Below are 27,627 nucleotides of genomic sequence, written 5' to 3'. Positions count from 1 at the left end.
GAGGAGAGGGTGGAAGGGAACAAGCATGAGTGGGTGGGAGGGAGTGACCAAGGAAGTGAGTGAGAGGGAGCTGAGCAGAGAGGGAGCAGGGAGTGAGGGGGAGCAAGGGAACCAGGGAGCAAGACACTAGGGAAGGAAGTGAGCCAGAGAGGGAAATGGGGAGAACGAGGAAGGAAGGAAGAAGAGAGAGGAGGTGGAAAAAGGAAGGAGACAAGGAAGGAGGGTGTGAGGAAGTTAAGGTGGGGGGAGTCATGGTGCCAGAGTACCATGGAGCAAGGATGGGAGATACGGAGGGAAGGAGCATGCAGGGAGGGGAGAGAAGGAACCAGCAGAAAAGGAAGGGTGAGGGAGGAGGGGAGGAGGAAGCAAAGGAGGAGGGAGGGGAGCACACACTAGAGAAGCAACATAGGAGAGGGAAGGAGGAGGAAGGGAGAGAGGGAGTGAGAGGGAAGAGCATTAGCTAGGGAAGGAGAGAAGAGAGTGAACAAAGGAAAGGGACAGGAAGGGAGGAAGGGAGGGAGGGTGGAAGAGAGAGGGTGGAGTAGGAGGGAAGGCACGATGGGGTGGGTAGGTGGGTGGGAAGGCATGGAGGAGAGAGGGATAGAACCAGGGTGGAAGGGAGAGGGTCATGGAAGGAGGGATCAAGTGAGGAGGGGAAGGATTGAGCGAGAGAAGGACAGAGAAAAGGAGAGTTAGAAAGAGCAACAGAGAGTGGGTGGGTGGGATGGAGGGAGGGGCCCAGCATGGAGTGAGTGAGTGTACAAAACAGGGATTGAGAGATCAAGGAAGGGATTGAAAGAAGGCTGGAGGGAGGAAGGGAGCTACCGAGCAAGGGCAGAAGTGGAGCGAGGGTGGAAGTGGAGCAAGGGCAGAAGTGGAGAGAGAGCAGAAGTGAAGAGAGGGTGGAAGTGCAGTGAGGGCCGGAAGTGGAGTGAGGGCCAGAAGTGGCGAGAGAGGGAGGCAAGTAAGGAGCAAAGGAGGGGTGGAGTTAGAGAGGGAGGTACTGATCGAGGTAGGAGCTAGTGAGTAAAGGAGAGAATGAAGAAGGGAAGCAGAAAGCTAGTTAGGGATAGAGCTGAGTAGGGAACACAAAGACAAATCCACAGTTCTAAAGGTTTTCGTACTCATAAAAGTTGCTACTTCTCTGTTCCTAAACCCTAAGGTTTTATACTATCAGCCTATCTGAAGGAAAAATGAGAGTAGAACAAGATCATTTAGCATCTAAGGAAGAGGAAAGACTCAGATAAAGTAGTTAGATGGATATGGTTATGAAGGAAAGGCCAGCTACTTGGTTTTATACTGCTACTTCAAAAATAACTAATTTACTTGAACTCACTGCCATCTACACCAGGCCATTTTCTCTTAAATGTCTCCAGCACCTAGATTTGGAAATGCTTCCTTATATATGCAATTCAAGACTCCACTAGACGGAGGTGGAGCTGCTGGAAGAAGAAAATGGGGTGGGGACAGAAAATTATGGTCCAGAAGGAAGCTTTAAAAAGAACAATCCATTTAACTAGTAATACGTCCACCTACACACATCTTCAAAGAGGAAAAGGGAGAATTCTGTTGACTCCAGGAAACAAATACACCACCATTTGCACCCAACACCAGTTTCCCTGCTTAGGAAGACAAAAAATCGGTAGGAAAACTTATTTGTGTGCATGTATGTAATTGTATACACACACAAATACACATATGCGAATGTACACACATGCGTATATATATATATATATATGTATATACATGTATATAATATATACACACACATTATACATATGCATGCATATACACGCATATATACATACATATGTAAATGCACATACATACATACATACATACATACATACATACATACATATATCTCTGGCTTGGATAGAAACCGATTGATTAGTTTTCTCCAGGTCCTATGGACTCAGGCTCACCTCAAATTTTGCTGCAATCAGAAAAGCAGTGGAACCAAGGAGTTGTAGCTTGTCCCTCTTGCATATTACCTCCATAAGGTAGTGATCTACCAGCTTCACTGCCAAGTACAGGGTCTCATGACTCATCTCAAAGGTCATCTGGAGGAACACATAAACAGGGCAGGAATCCACATATTGTCCAACTCCAAAGGCACATCCAGATAGGTGTAACTACCGGGTCTGTGGTATTGAGGACAGTGGTGCTACCAGGCCTGGCCAGCTGAAACTCTGCTATGAATGCAAGAACTCATTCAGTTAGGGGTCTGGCTATATCTCTAGTGTCTTTGAGGACCCTGGCATTATCTATCCCTACACATTTGGGTAAGTGACCAATCTTACATCAGAGGGAGATGCTCTACCTTCTCTATGAGCACCCTGAGTGAACACACCCTCTCTTTCATCTCCAAAACTTAGATTCGTGCCTTCCCCATTTGCTACTTTGTAGTGTAAACCCTGAAGGTTGACTTTTTGTAATGCAAGTGCCAGACTTAAGCTTTGATTGCCAAAGCATCCACTTCAAAGAGGCATTCAGATAATAGGGAGACATCTTCAAGATGGCAGAGGAGTAAGACGTGGAGATAACCTTCCTCCCCACAAATACATCAAAAATACATCTACATGTGGAACAACTCCTACAGAACAGCTACTGAATGCTGGCAGAAGACCTCAGACTTCCGAAAAGGCAAGAAACTCCCCACGTACCTGGGTAGGGCAACAGAAAAAAGAAAGAAAAGACAATAGAATAGGGACGGGACCTGCACCTCTGGGAGGGAGCTGTGAAGGAGGAAAAGTTTCCACACACTAGGAAGCCCCTTCACTGGCGGAGAGGGGATGCGGGTGGGTGGGGGGGACGCTTCGGAGCCACAGAGGAGAGCACAGCAACAGGGGTGCAGAGGACAAAACAGAGAGATCCCCGCACAGAGGATCGGTGCCGACCAGCACTCACCAGCCTGACATGCTTCTCTACTCACCCGCCAGGGTGGGTGGGGACTGGGAGCAGAGGCTCCGGTGGGTCAGATCCCAGGGAGAGGACTGGGATTGGCTGAGGAAACACAGCCTGAACGGGGCTAGTGCACCATAGCTAGCAGGGAGGGAGTCCGGGAAAAGGTCTGAAACTGCCTAAGAGGCAAGAGACCATTGTTTCAGGGTGCGCGAGGAGAGAAGATTCAGAACACTGCTTAAAAGAGCTTCAGAGATGGGCACAAACCGCCGGCAACCACCGCAGACAACAGAGATGGGAATGAACTGCTAATGCTGCTCCTGCAGCCACCAAAACTCCTGTGTGCAAGCACAGGTCACTATCCACAGCTCCCCTCCAAGAAGCCTATGCAGCCAACCACTGCCAGGGTCCTGTGATCCAGGGAAAACTTCCCTAGGAGAACACAAAGCACGCCTCAGGCTGTTGCAATGTCACTCCAGCCTCCAGAGGCTCACCCGGCCTTCTATACACCTCCCTCCCCCAGGCCTGAGGAGGGAGAGCCCAGAATCAGCCACTCTTCTTTTTTTTTTTTTAACATCTTTATTGGCGCATAATTGCTTTACAATGGTGTGTTAGTTTCTGCTTCATAACAAAGTGAATCAGTTACACATATACATATGTTCCCATATCTCCCCCCCCTTGCGACTCCCTCCCTCCCACCCTCCCTATCCCACCCCTCTAGGTGGTCACAAAGCACTGAGCTGACCTCCCTGTGCCATGAGGCTGCTTCCCACTAGCTACCTATTTTACGTTTGGTAGTGTATATATGCCCATGCCACTCTCTCACTTTGTCACAGCTTACCCTTCCCCCTCCCCATATCCTCAAGTCCATTCTCTAGTAGGTCTGTGTCTATTCCTGTCTTACCCCTAGGTTCTTCATGACCTTTTTTTTTCTTATATTCCATATATATGTGTTAGCATACATTATTTGTTTTTCTCTTTCTGACTTACTTCACTCTGTATGACAGACTCCAGGTCCATCCACCTCACTAAAAATGACGCACGTACAGTCACCGTATATTTGATAAAGGAGGCAAGAATACACAGCAGAGAAAAGACAGCCTCTTCAATAATTGGTGCTGGGAAAACTGGACAGCTACATGTAAAAGAATGAAATTAGAACACTCCCTAACACCATATACAAAAATAAACTCAAAAGGTATTAAAGACCTAAATGTAAGGCCAGACACTATCAAACTCTTAATGGGAAACATAAGCAGAACACTCTATGACATAAATCACAGCAAGATCCTTTTTGACCCACCTCCTAGAGAAATGAAAATAAAAACAAAAATAAACAAATGGGACCTAATGAAACTTAAAGGCTTTTGCACAGCAAAGGAAACCATAAACAAGACCAAAAGAGAACCCTCAGAATGGGAGAAAACATTTGCGAGTGAAGCAACTGATGAAGGATTAATCTCCAAAATTTACAAGCAGCTCATGCAGCTCAATATCAAAAAACAAACAACCCAATCCAAAAATGGGTTGAAGACCTAAACAGACATTTATCCAAAGAAGATTTACAGATTGCCAACAAACACATGAAAGAATGCTCAACATCATTAATCATTAGAGAAACGCAAATCAAAACTACAATTAGATAGCATCTCATACCAGTCAGAATGGCCATCATCAAAAAATCTAGAAACAGTAAATGCTGGAGAGGGTGTGAAGAAAAGGGAACACTCTTGCACTGTTGGTGGGAATGTAAACTGATACAGCCACTATGGAGAACAGTATGGAGGTTCCTCAAAAAACTAAAAAGAGAACTACCATATGACCCAGCAATCCGACTAATGGGCATATACCCTGAGAAAACCATAATTCAAAAAGAGTGATGGACCAAAACGTTCATTGCAGCTCTATTTACAATACCCATGACATTGAAGCAACCTAAGTGTCCATCAACAGATGAGTGGATAAAGAAGATGTGGCACATACATACAATGGAATATTACTCAGGCATAAAAACGATTGAAACTGAGTTATCTGTAGTGAGGTGGATGGACCTAGAGTCTGTCATACAGAGTGAAGTAAGTCAGAAAGAGAAAAAAAATACTGTATGCTAACACATATACATGGAATCTAAGGGAAAAAGAAAACACGGTCATGAAGAACCAGGGGCAAGATGGGAATAAAGACACAGAACTACTAATGAATGGACTTCAGGATATGGGGAGGGGTAAGGGTAAGCTCTGACAAAGTGAGAGAGTGGCATGGAAATATATACACTAGCAAATGTCAAATAGATAGCTAGTGGGAAGCAGCCACATAGCACAGGGAGATCAGCTCGGTGCTTTGTGACCACCTAGAGGGGTGGGATAGGGAGGGTGGGAGGGAGGGAGACGCAAGAGGGAAGAGATATGGGAACATATGTATATGTATAACTGATTCACTTTGTTATAAAGCAGAAACTAACACACCATTGGAAAGCAATTATACTCCAATAAAGATGTTAAAAAAAAGAAGAAACAAGAAAATTACAGACCAATATCACTGATGAATATGGATGCAAAAATGCTCAACAAAATACTAGCAAACAGAATCCAACAACACATTAAAAGGATCATACACCATGATCAAGTGGGATTTATCCCAGGGATGCAAGGATTCTTCAGTATACGCAAATCAATCAATGTGATACACCATATTAACAAATTGAAGAATAAAATCCATATGATCACCTCAAGAGATGCAGAAAAAGCTTTTGACAAAAGTCAACAGCCATTTATGAGAAAAACTTTCCAGAAAGTGGGCATAGAGGGAACCTACCTCAACATAATAAAGGCCACATTTGACAAGCCCACAGCAAACATCATTCTCAGTGCTGAAAAACTGAAAGCATTTCCCCTAAGATCAGGAACGAGACGGATGTCCACTCTCACCACTATTATTCAACATAGTTTTGGAAGTCCTAGCCACGGCAACCAGAGAAGGAAAAGAAATAAAAGGAATACAAACTGGAATAGAAAAAGTAAAACTGTCACTGTTTGCAGATGATATGATATTATACATAGAGAATCCTAAAAATGCCACCAGAAAACTACTAGAGCTAATCAATGAATTTGGTAAAGTTGCAGGATACAAAATTAATGCACAGAAGTCTCTTGCATTCCTATACACTAATGATGAAAAATATGAAACAGAAATTATGGAAACACTCCCATTTACCATTGCAACAAAAAGAATAAAATACCTAGGAATAAATCTACCTAAGGATACCAAAGACCTGTATGCAGAAAAGTGTAAGACACTGATGAAAGAAATTAAAGATGATATCAACAGATGGAGAGATATATTATGTTCTTGGATTGGAAGAATCAATATTGTGAAAATGACTATACTACCCAAAGCAAACTACAGATTCAATGCAATCCCTATCAAATTACCAATGGCATTTTTTATGGAACTAGAACAAATCATCTTAAAATTTGTATGGAGACACAAAAGGCTCCGAATAACAAAAGCAGTCTTGAGGGAAAAAAACGGAGCTGGAAGAATCAGACTCCCTTACTTCAGACTATACTACAAAGCTGCAGTAATCAAGACAATACGGTACTGGCACAAAAACAGAAACACAGATCAACAGAACAAGATAGAATGCACAGAGATTAACCCACGCACCTATGGTCAATTAATCTATGACAAAGGAGGCAAAGATATACAACAGAGAAAAGACAGTCTCTTCAATAAGTGGTGCTGGGAAAACTGGACAGCTACATGTAAAAGAATGAAATTAGAACACTCCCTAACACCATGCACAAAAATAAACTCAAAATGGATTCGAGACCTAAATGTAAGACCAGACATTATAAAACTCTTAGAGGAAAACACAGGAAGAACCCTCTATGACATAAATCACAGCAAGGTCTTTTTTGATCCACCTACTAGAGTAATGGAAATAAAAACAAAAATAAACAAATGGGACCTAATGAAACTTCAAAGCTTTTGCACAACAAAGGAAACCATAAAGACGATGAAAAGACAAACCTCAGAATGGGAGAAAATATTTACAAATGAATCAACGGACAAAGGATTAATCTCCCAAATATATAAAGAGCTCATGCACCTCAACATTAAAGAAACAAACAACCCAATCCAAAAATGGGCAGAAGACCTAAATAGACATTTCTCCAAAGAAGATTTACAGATGGTCAAGAAGCACATGAAAAGCTGCTCAACATCACTAATTATTAGAGAAACGCAAATCAAAACTACAATGAGGTATCACCTCACACCAGTTAGAATGGGCATCATCAGGAAATCTACAAACAACAAATGCTGGAGAGGGTGTGTAGAAAAGGGAACCCTCTTGCACTGTTCTTGGGAATGTAAATTGATACAGCCACTATGGAGAACAGTATGCAGGTTCCTTAAAAAACTAAAAATAGAATTACCATATGATCCAGCAATCCTTCTACTGGGTATATACCCAGAGAAAACCATAATTCAAAAAGACACATGCACCCCAGTGTTCACTGCAGCACTATTTACAATAGCCAGGTCATGGAAGCAACCTAAATGCCCATAGACAGATGAATAGATAAAAAAGTTGTGGTACATATATGCAATGGAATATTACTCAGCCATAAAAGGAAAGAAGTTGAGTCATTTGTTGAGACGTGGATGGATCTAGAGACTGTCATACAGAGTGAAATAAGCCAGAAAGAGAAAAACAAATATCTTATATTAACACATGTATGTGGAACCTAGAAAAATGGTACAGATGAACCAGTTTTCAGGGCAGAAGTTGAGACACAGATGTAGAGAACAAACGTTTGGAACACCAAGGGGGGAAACCGCAGTGGGGTGGGGTTGGTGGAGTGCTGAATTGGGCGATTGGGATTGACATGCATACAATGATGTGTATAAAATTGATGTCTAATAAGAACTTGCAGTATAAAAAATAAACTAAAAAAACAACTAATACTAAAATTTCTTTGGGTTATTTGTATGGAAATATGTTAATATAAATGTTTCAGACATTACCTGAAATTTCTAAAAACCTTATATGTTCTGTTATAATGTTATAATGTCATAATTATAACATAATTATAATGTCATAATTATAACATAATTATAATGTCATAATTCTAGTTATTACTTTAAAATGTATATCTCCGAAATAACTAAATTTCCTTGTCAATTGCATTATTATGAACTTTTATCAAATCTTTAACCATGGTCATTTTTAAGTCTTTTGTCATTTACAGACAGTTCTGGGTGTACTCTGATGCTTTTGCAAAAATGTTCCTATAAAAGGGTTTCATCTTCAAGGAATTCATGGAAAAGACTCTGACAAGTACAGGTTTCTAGCAACTGACTATACTGCTGAACTGAATGAATAAGCATTTTCAGAACTCTAATGGAAAACTGATGAATTCATAAAAGTGCTAACAGAAGATGAAGATTAAAAAATTAATTATATGGGACTGAGTGAACTGATGAGGATGATTATAATTTTTGTGACTTTCTGTTTGAATAAAATAAAAATCCCACAAGGACTCAGAGGCAAAAAATATACAAATCAATTTTCACTGCAAAGTAAAGGAGCTGTTACAGCGGAGGATTACTGGACTGAATGTCAATATTATGACATAGTATGAGTATGTTTCATGTTTGGTAATTGCAATCATTGATGCTTTTGTTGTGGTCATCCATTTACAATGCTTGGTGGCAGTTTATTTATCTCTTGTAAAAATAAAATACAGTGTGCGTGTGTGTGTGTGTGTGAAAACATTTAAAAGTTAAAAAATAAAAAAGTAAATTTAAAAAAAGGAAATAAGAAAACTCTGAAGTCAATAATCTAATCTTCCACCTCAAACTACGAAAAGAAGAGCAACTTAAACCCAAAGCAAGAAAAAGGAAACAATAAAAATTAGAGTAGATATCAATAAAACTGAAAACAGAAAAACAGAAAACAAATAAAAGCAAAACCTGGTTCTTTGCAAATATCAATAAAAATGATAAACTCCTAGCAAGACTCATAAAGAAAAAGAGAGAACACACACATTACCAAATATCAAGAATGAAAGACAGCATAATCAGGAAATGCTACAAACATAAATACAACAACTTAAATGAAAGGACCAATTCTTTGAAAACCACAAAGTTTCAAATTTCATCTGACATGAATAGATAACTTGAATAATCTCATAACTGTTAAAGAAATTATATTCTTAGATAAAATTCTTCACAGAAAAGAAAAAACTTCAGGCCCAGATGGTTTCACATGAGAATTCTACCAAACATTTAAAGAATGAATAACATAAATTCTACACATCTCTTCTAGAAAAGAGAAGAGAAGGGAATACTTCCCAAATTATTTTATATTTTTAACATCTTTATTGGAGTATAATTGCTTTACAATGTTGTGTTACTTTCTGCTGTATAACAAAGTGAATCAGCTATATGTATAGATATATCCCCATATTCCCTCCCTCTTACATCTCCCTCCAACTCTCCCTATCCCACCCATCTAGGTGGTGACAAAGCACCAAGTTGATCTCCCTCTGGAATGCAGCTGCTTCCCACTAGCTATCTATTTTACATTTGGTAGTGTATATAGGTCAATGCTATTCTCTCACTGCATCCCAGCTTACCCTTCCCGCTCCCTGTGTCCTCAAGTCCATTCTCTACGTCTGGGTCTTTATTCCTGTCCTGCTCTTAGGTTCTTCAGAACCTTGTTTTTTTTGCTTACATTCCATATATATGTTTTAGCATATAGTATTTGTTTTTCTCTTTATGACTTACTTCACTCTGTATGACAGACTCTAGGTCCATCAATCTCACTACAAACAACTCAATTTCATTTTTTATGGCTGAGTAATATTCCACTGTATATAAGTGCCACAACTTCTTTATCCATTCATCTGTCAATGGACACTTAGGTTGCTTCCATATCCTGGCTACTGTAAATAGAGCTGCAGTGAACATAGTGGTATATGACTCTTTTTGAATTATGGTTTTCTCGGGGTATATGCCCAGTAGTGGGATTGCTGGGTCATATGGAGTTCTATTTTTAGGTTTCTAAGGAACCTGCATACTGTTCTCCATAGTGGCTGTATCAATTTACATTCCCACCAACAGTGCAACAGTGTTTCCCTTTTCTCCACACCCTCTCCAGCATTTATTGTTTCTAGATTTTTTGATGATGGCCGTTCTCACTGGTGTGAGGAGATACCTCATTGTAGTTTTGATTTGTATTTGTCTAATGATTAGTGATGTTGAGCATCCTTTCATGTGTTTGTTCGCAATCTGTAAATCTCCTTTGGAGAAATGTCTGTTTGGGTCTTCTTCACATTTTTGGATTGGGTTGTTCATTGTTTTGATATTGAGCTGCATGAGCTGCTTGTATATTTTGGGGATTAATCCTTTGTCAGTTGCTTCCTTTGCAAATATTTTCTCCCATTCTGAGGGTCGTCTTTTCATCTTCTTTATGATTTCTTTTGCTGTTCAAAAGCTTTTAAGTTTCATTAGGTCCCATTTGTTTATTTTTGTTTTTATTTTCATTTCTCTAGGAGGTGGGTCAAAAAGGATCTTGCTGTGATTTATGTCATAGAGTGTTCTGCGTATGTTTCCCATTAAGAGTTTGATAGTGTCTGGCCTTACATTTAGGTCTTTAATACCTTTTGAGTTTATTTTTGTATATGGTGTTAGGGAGTGTTCTAATTTCATTCTTTTACATGTAGCTGTCCAGTTTTCCCAGCACCATTTGTTGAAGAGGCTGTCTTTCCACCATTGTATAGTTTGGATCTATCCTGGAGAATGTTCCACGAACACCTGAGAAGAAAGAGTATTCTGTTGTTTTTGGATGGAATGTCCTATAAATATCAATTAAGTCCATCTTCTTTAATGTATCATTTAAAGCTTGTGTTTCCTTATTTATTTTCATTTTGGATGATCTGTCCATTGGTGAAAATGGGGTGTTAAAGTCCCCTACTATCATTGTGTTACTGTCGATTTCCCCTTTTATGGCTGTTAGCATTTGCCTTATGTACTGAGGTGTTCCTATGCTGGGTGCATAAATATTTACAATTGTTATATCTTCTTCTTGGATTGATCCTTTGATCATTATGTAGTGTCCTTCTTTGTCTCTTGTAATAGTCTTTGTTTTAAAGTCTATTTTGTCTTATATGAGAATTGCTACTCCAGCTTTCTTTTGATTTCCATTTGCATGGAATATCTTTTTCCATCCCCTCTCTTTCAGTCTGTATGTGTCTCTAGGTCTGAAGTGGGTCTCTTGTAGACAGCATATATATGGGTCTTGCTTTTGTATGCGTTCAGCCAGTCTATGTCTTTTGGTTGGAGCATTTAATCCATTTACCTTTAAGGTAGTTATCAATATGTATGTTCCTATTACCATTTTCTTAATTGTTTCAGGTTTGTTCTTGTAGGTCTTTTCCTTCTCTTCTGTTTCCTGCCTAGAGAAGTTCCTTTAATGTTTGTTGTAAAGCTGGTTTGGTGGTGCTGAATTCTCTTAGCTTTTTCTTGTCTGTAAAGGTTTTAATTTCTCTGTTGAATCTGAATGAAATCCTTGCTGGGTAATCTTGTTTGTAGGTTTTTCTCCTTCATCAGTTTCAGTATGTCCTGCCACTCCCTTCTGGCTTGCAAAGTTTCTGCTGAAAGATCAGCTGTTAACCTTATGGTTAACAGCTTGTATATTATTTGTTGCTTTTCCCTTGCTGCTTTTAATATTTTTATTTTGTATTTAATTTTTGATAGTTTTATTAATATGTGTCTTGGCATGTCTCTGCTTGGATTTATCCTGTATGGGACTCTCTGCGCTTCCTAGATGTGATTGACTATTTCTTTTCCCATGTTAGGGAAGTTTTCAACTATAATCTCTTCAAATATTTTCTCAGTCCCTTTCTTTTTTCTCTTCTTCTTCTGGGACCCCTGTAATTCAAATGTTGGTATGTTTAATATTGTCCCAGAGGTCTCTGAGACTGTCCTCAATTCTCTTCATTCTTTTTTCTTTATTCTGCTCTGCTGTAGTTATTTCCTCTATTTTATCTTTCAGGTCACTTATCCGTTCTTCTGCCTCAGTTATTCTGCTATTGATTCCTTCTAGAGAATTTTTAATTTCATTTATTTTGTTGTTCATCATTGTTTGCTCTTTAGTTCGTCCAGAAAGAACTAAAGAACCAGAAAAAGACAGTACAAAAATATTTTTGAAAAGAACACTACAGACCAACATCCATCATAAACATAGATGCAAAAATCCTCAACAAAATATTAGCATATAAGATTTGCAATACATAAGAATAATACTCCAGAACCAACTGGAGTTTATCCCAGGAATATGAGCCTGCTTCAATATTTAAAAATCAATATAATCCACCACATCAATAGGCTAAAGCCAAAAAAAATCAATAGATGCAGGAAAAAAGCATTTGACAAATTTAACATTGTCATGATAAGTATATATCACCAAACTAAGAATGGAAAGTAAATCTCTCAACCTGATCTAAGGTAGCGGCAAAAACTCTACAGTTAAGATCATACTAATGGTGAAAGATTAACTGCTTTATTCCGAAGATCAGGGACAAGACAAGGCGGTCCACTCTTACTGATTCTATCAACATCATAATGAAGTCCTGCACAGTGCAATAAAACACAAAAATGAAGTTAAACGTATACAGACTGGAAAGGGATCAAACTGTCTCCATTTGCAAATGACATAATTGTCTATGTAGATAACTTTAAGAAATCTACCAAAAAAAGAACTCCTAAGATTTAATAAGTGAGTTTTAGCAAGATCGTAGAATACAAGGTCAACACACAAATATCAATATTTCATATTGGCACTGTACAAATGGAAACCAAAAAATTTTTAAAATACCATTTACAATAGCTACAAAAAAAGAAAATATTTGGGCATAACTCTAACAAAACATGTACAGGATCTGTATGGTTTTTAAAAAAAAAATCAAAGAAAATCTAAATACATGATAGACATACTACATTTATGGTTCATGGGTTGGAAGATTCAACATAGAAAAAAATGTTGATTCTATTCAAATTCACCTATAAATGTGCATTGGGGGTCCCCAAGACCACCCCCAGGTACAATGATTCCTAGGATGACTCACAGGACTCAGCACATAGTCACACTCATGGCTATGATTTATTATAGCAAAAGATACAAAGCAAAGAGAAAAGGAGCATGGACAAAAATTGGTGAAAACCAGAAGCAAGCTTCCAAGAGTCCTATTCCCGCAGAGTCTCTCAGGATGCAGTTAATTCCTCCAGCAATAAGATGGAACAATACGTGTAAAGTGTTGTGTAACAGGGAAGCTCATTAATGACTCAGTGCCTAACATTTTACTGGGAGCTGGTCACATAAACACTCTGCCTAACATGGACCAAAATTCCAGACTTGCAGAAGGAAAGCAGGTGTTCAGAATAAACCATAGTGTTTGCACAAAGAGTTTAGGCACGGTTATCATTAGGGGAGAATTTTACAGCAGTGTAGGGAACTGCTTACCAATCAAGTTCCCAGATGCCAGCCAAAGGGCAACCTTGCAAACAGGCCTTTCTAAGGCTAGCAGCATCATGCCTGTTATGTTAACTCTTTTCTGCACAAGATGTAATTCAATTCCAATCAAACCCTCAGAGGGATTTTTTAGTAGATACAGACAAACTGATTCTAAAATTTGTCTAGAAAGGCTAAGACACTAGAATAGCTAAAACAATTTTGAAAAAAAAGACAGAATAGAGTTGGAAGAATCATGTTACCTCGTTTTAAGACTTACTATAAAACTATAGAAATAAAGGCTGCAATACTGGCAAAGGGATAGACACAGATCAATGAAACAGAATATTTTTTAAAAGTATAGAAATAGACACACACAAATAAGGCAAACAGATTTTTGGCAAAGGTGCAAAAGCAATTTAGTGGAGAAAGTATATTTTTCCACAAATGGTATTAGAACAATTAGACATCCATATGCAAAACAATGAAACTTGACTTCAAAACCTGCATACCTTATACAAAAATTAACTCAAAATGAATTATAGATTTAATGTTAAAGCTATGAAACTTTTAGATAAAATATGGGAGAAAGTATTCATGACCTAGGTTTAAGCAGAGTTCTTAGACATGACACAAAAATTGCAATCCATATAGAAAACATTGAAAAACTGGACTATCAAAATTAGGAATTTTTCCTCTGTGAAAGACACAGATTAAAGAATCAAAAGACTACAGACTGGTAGGATATGTTTGTAAATCACACATCCAACAAAGGATTTGTATCCAGAACATGTAAAGAATTCTCATAACTTGACACAAAGAAAATAAACTACCCAATTTAAAACTGGGCAAAAGACACAGACACTTCATCAAAGAGGATATACAGATGACAAGTATGATGTTCAACATCATTGGCAAATGCAAATTAGAACTATGGTGAGATTCCTCTACACATCTATATGGCTAAAGTTTAAAAAAAAAAAATACCCAGTGCTGACCAGGAATTCAGAGCAGCTAGAACTCTCATACATTGCAGGTGAGAGTGCAAGATGATACAGTCACTCTGTAGCACTTTCTCATTAAGTTAAACATACATTTATCATATCACACAGCAATCCCACTCCTCGGTATTGATGGTAGGAATGAAAACTTATATTCACATAAAACCCTGTAAATTAATGTTTATAGATGTTCTTTTCACAGTCTCAGAAACTGTAAACAACCCAAATGGCCTTCAATGGGTGAAGGGTTAAACAAACCTTGGTACATCCATACCATGGAATACTACTCAGCAATAAAAAGGAATGAACTATTGATACACACAACTTGGACAGATCTCAAGGGAATTATGGTGAGTGATAAAAGTCAATCCCCAAATGTTACAAAGGTCAAAAAGAGAAAAACAAATACCGTATGCTAACACATATATATGGAATCTTTAAAAAAAAAAATGGTTCTGAAGAACCTAGGGCCAGGACAGGAATAAAGATGCAGACGTAGGGCTTCCCTGGTGGTGCAGTGGTTGAGAGTCCGCCTGCCGATGCAGGGGGCGCGGGTTCGTGCCCCGGTCCGGGAAGATCCCATGTGCCGCGGAGCGGCTGGGCCCGTGAGCCATGGCCCCTGAGCCTGCGTGTCCGGAGCCTGTGCTCCGCAATGGGAAGGGCCACAACGGTGAGAGGCCTATGTACCACAAGGAAAAAAAAAAAAAAAAAGATGCAGACGTAGAGAATGGAGTTGAGGACACAGGGAGGGGGAAGGGTAAGCTGAGATGAAGTGAGAGAGTGGCACTGACATAGATACACTACCAAATGTAAAACAGATAACTAGTGGGAAGCAGCTGCATCGCACAGGGAGATTAGCTCGATGCTTTGTGACCACCTAGAGGGGTGGGATAGGGAGGGTGGGAGGGAGACACAAGAGGGAGGGGATATGGGGATATATGTATACATATAGCTGATTCACTCTGTTATACAGCAGCAACTAACACAACAATGTAAAGCAATTATACTCCAATAAAGATGTTAAAAAATAAAAGCGGGGGATAATAAACACACACGAATGTTAACACTGTAGGTTGTGGGATCACAAGAAATTATAATTTCTTACTTTGCTATAATAATTGTGAATTTTGTGCAATAAAAATAACAACAAAAGCTTTTTTATTAAAAGATTCAGTTCATCATTCCAGCTGCTAGAGATATTTTATCTGTTATCCATTTATTTCCTATCCCTACTCCCAGTTTCATGCCACCTGTGAATTTGATGAGATGATCTTCTCTGTTCTCATCTACATCACTTATAAAAATATTGATCAGAACAAAGTCCACTGGCAGTCTATTAGAAATCTCTTTCTTGCTTGGTAATGATCAGCAATCTTTGTGATCAATTTTACTTATTTAAGATTTACTCAAATTCTACTCTTATCTAATTTACTATTTTGCATCATTTCCATAAGATGACATTTTCATGCTTTGCTGATGTTCAAATATACCATGTCTACCACATTTCCCTGCTCTGTCACTCCAAAGTGAGCCTGAACCATTACTCTGGTACTTAAAGGATATTAAACTATATTACATTTTCTTCCCAATTATATAGTAAGCCTCTGCTGGGCATATGCTATGCCTTATATTTCCTTGCAAACTCCACAGCAATCCTTTCAATTCCATTCATTCAACAAATATTTATTGACACCTACTACGTCCAGGTACTATTCTGGGCTACCCTTTGTTAGTATAAAGTGATAATTAAGTATTCATAACAATATTCCCTCAACATCCAACCCTCAACAAACAGCCATCTGCCCTGTTTGGGGCTACAATGTCCTTCCTATTACCCATCCCATCCAAAGCTTGAGAGACTTTGTCACTAACCCCTATCCAAATCACAAGATATACTTTTACAGGATTTTGAGAATGATTAAACTGACATACCATCATTGCCTTTTCTAGAAATATCTCTCCTTCCACTGGGTTCTCCGAGTGTCTTATTAATAACATTCTTATAGTACTTAGTATATTCTACTTTGTATTGTTCTCATCTGCCTGCTTGTCTTATCTTGTCCCCTAGGTCATAAGCTCCCTAAGGGCAGGAATCATGGCTTATTCAGCTCTGTAGACCCAGTAAATTTTTACTACGTTTGGGACCTGGCGATGCTGAATGAATAATTGATAAAGAGAATATCAGCCCCTTAAGGCAGCAGTTGTCAGGCTTACCTGCACCTCCACCAACCAGTCCACGAGAATGGCCCTCATGTCACTGTTGATATCACTCTGCCTGGTCATGTATTTTTTAAGTATGAACTTTTCCTGGCAGCAAGAAGAAAGAAGTGTTAACAAATAAACTCTTCCTGTAGTTCAAAAATTGTAACTTGGGAAACAATATTTGCAACTAATATCTCAGAAAAAAACTGTAACCTAAGTAATTTCCTCAGGGTTCTAAATCATTATTTTCAGCTGGTATCAGATAGGGGCAGATAAAAGTATCCTTTTCCAGACAAGTTTCAGTTATCCTTAGGAAATGGACACACATGATATTTGTCAGGGTGGATATCGAGGAGTCCAGGAGAATATGGAATATGGGCAGGAATACACCTATGACTATAGGTGAATATCAAAGAGATTCTGCCCCTTCTTTGCAATTCAGTCTGAAGCACAATACCAGGCTGCGTAGAGGGGTCCTTCTCAAACTTTAACATGCATATGTGAAAGATACTTGGGGATCTTTAAACTTCACATTCTAATTTAGAAGGTCTAGGGTGAGGCTAGGTTTCTGCATATTTTTTAAAATTTTATTTTATTTATTTTTTTATATAGCCCGTTCTTATTAGTTATTGATTTTATACATTATTAGTGTATATATGTCAATCCCGGTCTCCCATAAGATCCCCAAGTGAAACCAACACTGCTGAGCTAAGGCCTGCACTTTTAGTATAGTAATCTCTTGCTTCCTCCAAGGTATACTAGAAAAAGTACAGGCTCTGAAGTCAGTTAATCTATTGCTGTGTCTCTAGAGAGAAGATGAGATATTCATCCTTCCTCTTATGCATGGCTTGCTAAAATTCTAGTTAGTAGATAACCTTGGTCCCATCTGTTCCACTGAGAGACAGAAGAAAATTTGGAATTGATGAATATTAGTGGTAAAAGAGACTGGCAGATTTCAAAGGAGAAAGAAAATTTCACCAGGTTGGAGAGTTGGAATAAAAGGTCTGGTTTTACATATGATGTCAGAAACTTGCATAGAGAAAGGAAAAGATCCCTAAGAGCAGTCACTCAGAAAGAGCCCGCTTGACAATTTTTGTGTCTGAGATTATCTCCTCAGCAATTAGAGGTGTAGGCTTATGGTCTCCAAGGTAATTAGACTTTAGTTCATATCCCAGATCTATCACATACTATTTGTGTTGACTGAACAGTTTCCTCCAACTATAAAAAGGAGATAATAATACCTACCATCATGAAGTTATTGGGAAAATTAAACAAGATAATGTTTATAAATCCCTTAGCACAATGTTTAACTCATAGTATGCTACAAGTAGATGTCAGTTGCTGCTATTATTGTTTTCATCATCATTATTACCTCCCCTTTAAACTTGCATTTGAAGGATGTGTGATGAGAAAATGAGAACAGGAAATCATTGCCCCTCACCCTCACCACCTACACACCTCTCTCTCCTTCATGTAACTGAAGATATCCTTAGCATATATTGAGTTGAAAAATGGATCACTGTGGTCCTTGTCAATATCCTCCAGTGGGGTCATCTGCTTGGAAATCACCGGAAAGACATATTAAGAGAAAGATTCCAAGGAAAGCTTAGCACACATACATAAAAAATGACTCCTTTCTTCCCACTGTCATCTTCTCCTAAGGTTCCTCAAGCCTTATATGTCCTGGGCCATAACAGAGCACCCCTTGGCCCTGTAATCCTCATACTGTTGAGTAACCAAGAAATGCTTAGTCCTCCTGTACACACCTGCTCTGCCCTAAGAAACTGACACTATTTTTACAGGTAAGCTCAAGATTCTCCAAGAAAGACATTCTTGTCTTACTCTTTCAAATTATGTCACCTGTCTTCGTAGGTCCCTTGTTATGTCTCAGTGCTTTGATCTGGCCCAGTTCATCTTCTTGTTAGCCTTTTCCTCCCTTCTACACATTTAACCAGGTTGTTCTGCCTACAAGAGGGGTCTTTCTTCTTCTGCTTGCCAAATCTCATCCCTTAGTCCTTCCAATTTACAACTTAAAAACCATCTTCCTTGGAAGATGCCTCTGTGAACTTAACTCATCTTTAGCTAAGGTCCAATGTAATGCAGATTGCAATTACTAAGAAAGGCAATTTCCTGAAAGAAATTGTCTAACCACTACTGAAAAGCGTATATATACATACATATATATATATATATATATATATATATATATATTACACACACACACACACACACACACACACACACACACACACACAGTATTCCAGACGCTTGGGGGTATTCCTGGAATAAATACTTTCTAATTGCTCAGGTACATCACTACGCCAACCACCAAGACAAGAGATTCTACAAGGCCAACTTGATTTAATACCAATTGCTTAGGAAGGCAAAAAAAATCTCTTTGCTAGCAGCCACCTCCAGGACAACAAAGAACACTTCATCTAATTTAAGAAGAAAGAAAGCAGAATACCTCCTTCTCTGATCTCTTTTCCTGAGATGAGAAAGGTTCATTGGAACTGGATTCACAAGTACTGGACTGGCTTGTGGTACTGAACTTGCCCACACTGGACATGGTGACAGTGCTGGACAAGCCTGTTCTAGAGTCAGGGGCAGTGGTAGACACATGTGGGCTGGTTTCAACTTGGAGGATGATGAAATCTTTGAGAAAGGTGTCTTCTTTGTGAGTGAGATTCTTTGGCAAAGCCAATGGCTCCTTGGAAGACAAGTCTTCCTCACTGCTGGGCTTCTCCTGCAAGGCCAAGGGCTCCTTCAGGATAGCCTCCTCCTCAATTGTGGGATTCTCCTGCAAGGCCAAGGGCTCCTCGAAGAGGGTCTCTTTCTCACTCGTGGGCTTCTCCTGCAAGGCCAAGGACTCCCTCAAGATGATTTCCTTCTCAATGCTGGGATTCTCCTGCAAGGCCAGGGGCTCCTCCAGGATAGCCTCCTCCTCAATTGTGAGATTCTCCTGCAAGGTCAAGGACTCCCTCAGGATGGTCTCCTTTTCAATGCTGGGCTTCTCCTGCAAGGCCTGTGGCTGCTTAATAAGGGACTCCTCTTCAATGGTGATGTTTTCTTGCAAGGCCAACTGCTTTTTCAAGAGGAACACCTCCCCCTGAGCAGTGGGCTTCTTCTTTAAAGTTAATTGCCCCTCTATGCTCACTGCCACCTCAGTGGAGAGCTCTTCCTTCAGAACCAATGGTTTCTTGAAAAGGAATTCCTCTTCAGTGGTGCTTTTGTCCTGCAAAGCTAACAGTGCCTTCAAGGAGTCCTCTTTGTTATCAGTCTTCTTCTGCAAGGCAAAAGACTTCCTGAAGAGGGACTCATCTTTGTTGGTAGGTTTAACATGCAATGAAAATGGCTCCTGAAAGGGGAATTCCTCCTCAGTGGTAGACCTCTCCTCCAAGGTCAATGGCTCCTTAATATATGATTCTTCTTCAGTGGTGATATTCTCCTGCAAGGCCAATGGCTTCTTTGAGAGGGACACCTCTTGCAGAGTGATGTGCCTCTCTTTCAGTACAGATGGATCCTGGAAGAGGAACTCTTCGGTTGTAGACTTTTTTTTAAAGGGCAACAGCTCCTTAAAGAGTGACTCCTCTTCAGAGGTAGTCTTCTCTATGACCAGTGGCTTCTTTAAGAGGAACATCTTCCCCTGAGTGATTTGCCTCTTTTTTAAAGATACCGGTGTCTTGGTTAGAATTGTCTCATCAGTTGAAGACTTCTTCCTAAATGACATTGGCTCCATAAAGGAGGAGTCCTCACCTTCACCAATCATATTCTGCAAGTCCAACTGTTCTTGGAAGATAGGCATCATCATTTGAGTGGTACACCTTTTCTTCTTTAAAGATAATGACTCCTTGGTAGAGACTGCCACATCTGTGGTATGTTTCTTCCTAAATGACACTGGCTCCATAAGAAATTCATGTTTACTGTCTATATTCTCCTGCAATGCCCATAGCTTCTTTAAGAGGACCACATCCCCCTGAATAGTGTGCTTCTCTTGCAGTGCAGATGGTTTCTTCAAGAGGGACTCCTCCTCAGTGGTAGGTTTTTTTTTAAAGGATAATGGCTCCTTAATGAGTGACTTCTCTTCAGAAATGGTCTGCAATACTAGTGGCTTGGTCAAACAGGACATCTTACCCTGACTGGTACACTTCTTCTTTAAAGACAACAGCTTATTAGAGGAGGTTGCCTCCTCAATGGCACGCTTCTTGTTAAAAGCCAAAGTCTCCCTTAAAAGGGACTCCTCTGCAGTTGGAGTCTTTTGCAAGACCAATGGCTTCTCCAAGATGGACAACTCCTCCTGAGTGGTGTGCCTCTCCTGCAATGCTGATGCCTCTTGGAAAAGGGACTCCTTAGTGGTAGGCTTCTTCTTAAGGGATAACGGCTCCTTGATGAGTGACTTCTCTTCAGAGGTGGTCTTCTGTAATACTAGTGGCTTCTTCAAGCAGTACCTCTTCCCCCGAGTACTATGCTTCTTCTTTAAAGGTAATGGTTTCTTGGAAAGGGTTGCCTCCTTAGTAGTATGCTTCTTCCTTGAGGAAATTGGCTCCATAAGAAATTCATCTTCACCATCCTTTTTCTCCTGCAATGCCTCTGGCTTCTTCAAAAGGGTAACCTCCCCATCAGTGGTGTGCTTCTCTTGCAACACAGATAGCTCCTGGAAGAGGGACTCCTCCTTAGTGGTAGGCTTCTTTTTAAAGGACGATGACTCCTTAATGAGTACCTTCTCTCCAGAGATGGTCTTCTGCAATACTAATGGCTTCTTCAAGTGGGCTATCTTCCCCTGAGTAGTGCACTTCTTCTTTAAAGATAATGGCCTTGTGGTGAGGGTTGTCTCCACTGTGGTAGGTTGTTTCTTAAAAGCCAATGGTTCCTTAAAGACGGAATCCTCTTCAGTGTCAATCTTCTCCTGAAAGGCCAATGATTTCTTCAAGATGGACACCTCTTGTTCAGTGGTGTGCTTCTTTGGCAATGCAGATGGCTCCTGGAAAAGGCAGTCCTTCTCAGTGGTAGGCTTTCTCTTAAAAGACAACAGCTCCTTAGCGAGTGACTTCTCTTCAGAGGTGATCTTCTGCAATACTAGTGGCTTCTTCATACAGGACATCTTCCCCTGAGTGGTACACTTTTTCTTTAAAGATAACAGCTTCTTGGTGGGGGTTGCCTCCTCAGTTTTAGACTTCTTCCTAAAGTTCGTGGGCTCCATAAAGAAAGAATCCTCTTCAACACTGATGTCCTGCAATGCCAACTCCTCCCTCATGCAGGACTGCTTCCCCTGATGTGTGCACATATTCTTTAAAGATAATGTACTCTTGTTGATGGCTACCTTCTCAGTTTTATGCTTCTCCCCAGAAGTCACTGGCTCTACAACATCACTGTCAGTCTCCTCCTGCAAGGATAGTGGCTTCTCTAAGAGGGACACCTCCCTCTGATTTGTGCTCTTCTTTAATGACCTCTTGATGAGGATTGTATCCTCAGTAGTGGGTTCCTCTTTTAAAATGAATGGCTTTTTGAAAAGAGATGCCTCCTCAGTAGTGGGTGTCTTGGAGCTGGTAGATATCTCCAGAATGAATGGTTTATCTATAATATTTGGTACCATGGTGGTTGAGACTACTACTGGTGAGAGTTCCAGCTTATTATACCTGTAAAGGAAATAATGTCTGGGTAAGAAGAATGTAGTTCCTAGAATCCTCACCTACCATCTCGTTTTGTCACTCTACTTACTAAATGTATGGAAGTGGAAAGGGCTTCAACCCCAAAAGACAGACTAGAGGGTAAAAATCAATGGGTACCATAGTAAATCAACTAAGTAGCACACGGTATAGTTTCTATGACCTAGGTCCCCATACTTTTCTTAAAAATTTCCCCTGAAATCCATGTTATTTATGCTTTCTCATATATGATTTATTAACTTTATTTATATACAAAGGCTTTTATTATAATACTTACCACACTGTATGAGTGATTGGCTTATATATGCCTCCCTCACTAGCTGCATTTATTTGTCTTTGTCTATCAGCACCAGGCATCTGATAAAATTCAGGTTGAAATTAATATTGTTTGAAGGCTTATGAGAGAGGATTATAAGAGAGAGGCTTATAAAAGGCTTATAAGAGAAAGTTGGGCTGGTACTTATTGTTCATGGCATCTAACCATATTCCTTTCACTCTAGGCTATTCACAAGATGCTTTCCTAGTGGAGATAATAAAAAAGACCAAAATAAACATTTGTTCACATGTGTCAGATGCAAAGCTTTGTTTTGAATAGGACTGCATATCCAATCAGAGTGATTAACCTGGTGTGACCAAATCTCTGGATGACTAGAAATCAGAATAAGGGAGAGAATTAAAGGTAAATATGATCAGTCTGAACAAGAGTAAGTACCTTCAAAAGACTAGATATTATATGATTCCTTTTATATGAAACATCCAGAGGAGACATATCCATAGAGGTATATCCATAACAGAAAATAGGTTGGTGGTTGCCTGAAGCTGGGAAGGGGTAGGGAGGAGGGTAGAAAGGGACTGGGAAAGAGAAGGGACTATAGGTATGAGTTTCTTTGGGGGGGGGGTGCTGAAAAAGTTCTAAAATTAGATGATGGTGATGGCTATACAACTCTATAAATATAATTTTTTTTTAATTACTGAATTATTAAAAAAAAGAACAGGAAGTGCCTCAAAAGGTCCCATCTGACCAGACAGGTTCCAGGTCCCTCCTGATGAGAACTTTTAGAAGTAGTCTTCAGATAGTCTAGATATGATAGAGCATGCATTCTGAATCTAGACTGCCTGGATCCAAACCCTGGCTCCTCCATTTACTGGCTGGGTGACCTAGGGCAAGTTAATGCTCTATGCTTCACTTTTTTCACCTGTAAAATTAAGGTCATAATATTACCTCCTCTATAGAATTATTGTAAAGATTTGAGCAATTGATATGCATAAAAACACTTAAAACAAATCATTGTTAGAACAATTACATGCCAATGAATCAGATAATTTAGACAAACTGGACAAATTCTTAGGGAGATACAAACTACCAAAACAGACTCAAAAACAGAAAATCTGAACAGAGTTATAACAAGTAAAGACACTGAATTAATAATCAAAAACTACCCACAAAGAAAAATCTAAGCCCAGATGGCTTCACTGATGAATTCTACCAAACATTTAAAGAAGAACTAATACCAACATTTCATGAACTCAGGAAGAGGTAAGAATAGTTCCCAAGTCATTCTATGAGGCCAATATTATTCTGATACCAAAAACAAAGACATCAGAAGAAAACTCAAGTCTGATATGTCTTATGAACACAGATGCAAAAATCCTCCACAAAATACTAGCAAACCAAATCCAGCAGTATATAAAAGGATTATACACTGTGACCAACTAGGATTTATCCCAGGAATGCAAAATTAGTTTAACATCTGAAAATCAATTCATGTTATCACACCATATTAATGGAATAAAAATGAAAGCTACATGACCATCTCAATAGATCTAGAAAAATCATTTGACAAAATTCAGTACCTTTTCATGATAAAAGCACTCAACAAACTAGGACTAGAAAGGAGATTCCTTAACTATGAAAGAACATCTATGAAATACCCAAAGCTAATGTCATAGCTAATTGTAAAAGACTGATGCGTTCCCCCTAAGATCAAGGAGAACACAAGGATGTCCAACTCTCTTTTTGGGGGGTGGAGGATTTGCCATGTAGTAGTGAATAACTAATATAGCACTGCTGACGCTTTAGAAGTGAACCCCTCTGTTTTTTGAATAAAGTACAAACTCTTTGACATGGTCCATAAGGCCCTGGTGATCTTGCTCCTGCCTGCCTCTCCAAATCCAACTCTATAAAACACTGGTATAGAAAGTAGGTATTTAGTGTCTATGATGTCTAAAGCCTGGGGTGATCAGAGTAGGCTTCCTCAATAGAGTGACCAACTGTCCTTGTTTGTCTAGGACTGAGAGGGTTCCTGGGATGCAAGACTTTCAATGTTAAAACTGGGAAAGTCCTAGGAAAACCAGAATAAGTCAGTCATTCAACTCTTGGATGGTAAGGATGTTCAACTCTGAACACTTCTATTCAACACAGTACTAAAGGTTCTAGCCAGGGCAATTAGGCAAGAAAATAAAATAAAAGGGATCCAGATTGGAAAGGAAGAAGTAAAACTACTTATATTAGCAGATGACATAGTCTTATACATAGAAAATCCTAAGGAACCCACACACAAATACTATTAGAACTAATATACAAGCTCAGCAAAGTTCTATGATTCAAGATCAATATACAGAAATCACATGTATTTCTATATCCTTGCAATGAACAACATGAAAATGAAATTATGGAAACAATTCCATTTACAATAGAATCAAGAAAAATAAAATGCTTAGAAATAAATTTAATAAAAGAGGTGAGAAACTTATACTCTGAAAAGTACAAAAAAATGTTAAAAGAAATTAAAGATCTAAATAAATGAAAAGACATCCCATGTTCCTGGATTGGAAGACTTAGTATTAAGATGGTAATACTCCCCAAATTGATTTACAGGTTCAAGGCAACTTCTATAAGAATCCCAGCTGGCTTATTAGTAGAAATTGACAAGCTGATTCTAAAATTTATATGGAATTGCAGGGAACCCAGAAGAGCCAAAACAATCTTGAAAAAGAGGAACAACGTTGGAGGAATCACACTTCCCAATTTCAAAACACACTACAGAACAACAATAATCAAGATACCATAGTACTGGCATAATGAAAGACATGTAGGTCAATGGAATAAAATTGAGAGTTCAGAAATAAACACATTTACAGTCAGCTGATTTTCAACAAGGGTGCCATGACAATTAAGTGGAGAAAGATTAGTCTTTTCAATAAATGGTGCCGAGGCAACTGGATATCTATCAATACATGCAAAACAATGAAGTTAGACCCCTAACATACACCAACAATAAAAATTAACTCAAAATGGATCAACAATCTAAGAGCTAAAAATTTAAAACTCTAAAAAGAAAAAAATCTTAAAATTAAATGTTCATAACCTTGGATTTGGCAATGGTTTCTTAGATTATGATACCAAAAGCATAAGCAACAAAAGAATAAATTGGATTTCATTACAATTAAAAACATTTATGCCTCAAGGAACACCAAGAAGAAAATGAAAAGACCTACAGAATGGAGGAAAAGTACTTGCTAATCATATATCTGATCAGGGACTTGTATCTAAACTATATAAAGAATTCTTACAACTCAATAATAAAATGATCAATAACCAAATATTTTAAATCGGCAAAGGATCTGAATAGACATTCCTCCAAAGAAGATATGCAAGTGGCCAATAAGCACATGAAAGATTCCCAAATCATTAGTCATCAGAGAACTGCAAATCTAAACCACAATGAGATACCATCCCACACTCACTAGAATGGCCGTTTAAAAAACAAGCAAACAAACAAAAAACCCAGAAAATGGCAAGGATGTGGAAAATTCAAAACCCTCATCCACTGCTGGTAGGAATGTAAGATAGTGCAACCACTATGGAATACAGTTTGGCAGTTCCCCAATGAGTTCAACATAGAATTACCATATGACCCAGCAATTTCTAGTTACATATGCAAAAGAATTAAAAACAGGTGTTCAAACAAAAACTTGTACACAGGTGTTCACAGCAGCACTATTCACAATAACCAAAAGGTGTAAACAATTCAAACGTTCATCAACTGTTGAATGGATAGACAAAATATGGTACATTCATACAATGGAATATTATTTGGCAATAAAAGAGGATGAATTACTGATACCTGCTACAACATGGATGAACCCTTAAACATCATGCTGAGTGAAAGAAGCCAGATACAAAAGACGACACACTGTACAATTCCATTTCTGGGAAACATCCAGTATGGATAAATCTATAGAGACAGAAAGTAGACTAGTGGTTGCCTACAGATGGGGAGGACTGAGAGGTGGTAGCTAAAGGTAGAGTTCCTTTTAGGGTTGATGAAAACATCCTAAAATTCACTGTGGTGATGGCTGCATAACTCTGTGAATATACTAAAAACCATTGAATTGTACATTTTAAGAGGGTGAATTGTGTATATGAATTATATCTTAATAAAGCTGTTACCAAAAAAAACCCCACTTAGAATAATGTGTGATTACAGTGAACTCTCAATAGATGTTAGCTGTTAGCTCTAGCACTATTATTAGGGTCCATTTCACTGAACTCTGAATGAGAACAAGCATGTTTATGGCATTTTGTGAGGATTTCCCTGCTAAAGTCAGAATGGTGAAAGAAATTCAAAAGAAAATAACACAGGGAATTAAGGTCAAAATACACATGCAAATCCCAGGAATTTCATTTCAGCAAGAAACTGAGTGGGCTAAATGCTAATCTTCTGGTATGATTTCTTTCTGCTGGGGAATTAGCAAAGTGTCCTATGGACCTGGCATGTTAATTTTTTGGAGTTCCCCAAACTTTTCCCCTTACCATTTGGAACCCATGCTTAGCTGGGTTACAGCTATCTAGCTGATCTATTCTATTCTTCCAGAAAGAAGTAATTCCCACTGGAATGAGAAGAGGATATAAAAAGGTCTCACTCCACTTTCTAACTCTTCTTCTAATAGAAGATTTCCTAGGAGTAAATCCTTTTCCCGATCCTAGATGAGAATACTCCTATCTACTTGCAGAACCTGTGATCAGTTCCCTATAACAGCTGGACAACACACATTTTTGGCCTAAGGAGATAGTAATTTCTCTACAGTAACAAGGAACAAACCTCCCCCTAAGGGTTCTAATGGGATAAGCAGACTGGCAAGCTATCAGCCAGCTGCTGAGAATCCCCTGAAAATTTAAGTTGCATCCACACTCTCAACCACAGAGTAGCTCAGTCAAGGACTGAAGTACTAAAATAGAGAAAGATGAGCACAAGACCTTTTGGCAAATTCCTCAATGACAACAGCTCTTTCAATATGCACACACCATGTGGGTGGGTGACAGAGGGAAAGA

The 27,627-nt window shown here is 39.0% G+C and overlaps 1 protein-coding gene across 1 annotated transcript in view; it reads right to left on the bottom strand.

The window, feature by feature from the left end:
- CCNB3 (cyclin B3) overlaps window positions 1-27,627 on the bottom strand; it is a 50,393-nt gene that overhangs the window by 6,646 nt on the left and 16,120 nt on the right. The window contains 6 exon segments of the mRNA XM_007450926.1: window positions 1,926-2,063; window positions 16,639-16,731; window positions 18,085-18,180; window positions 19,094-19,499; window positions 19,605-21,784; window positions 21,947-22,262. Of these exon segments, the coding sequence (XP_007450988.1) occupies window positions 1,926-2,063; window positions 16,639-16,731; window positions 18,085-18,180; window positions 19,094-19,499; window positions 19,605-21,784; window positions 21,947-22,262 (3,229 nt within the window).

The sequence above is a fragment of the Lipotes vexillifer genome, unplaced genomic scaffold, assembly GCF_000442215.2.
Source record: "Lipotes vexillifer unplaced genomic scaffold, Lipotes_vexillifer_v1.1 scaffold129, whole genome shotgun sequence".
NCBI lineage: Eukaryota > Metazoa > Chordata > Mammalia > Artiodactyla > Lipotidae > Lipotes > Lipotes vexillifer.
Note: the sequence above shows the minus strand (reverse complement) of the source record. Positions and strands in the feature narration are given on the sequence as shown.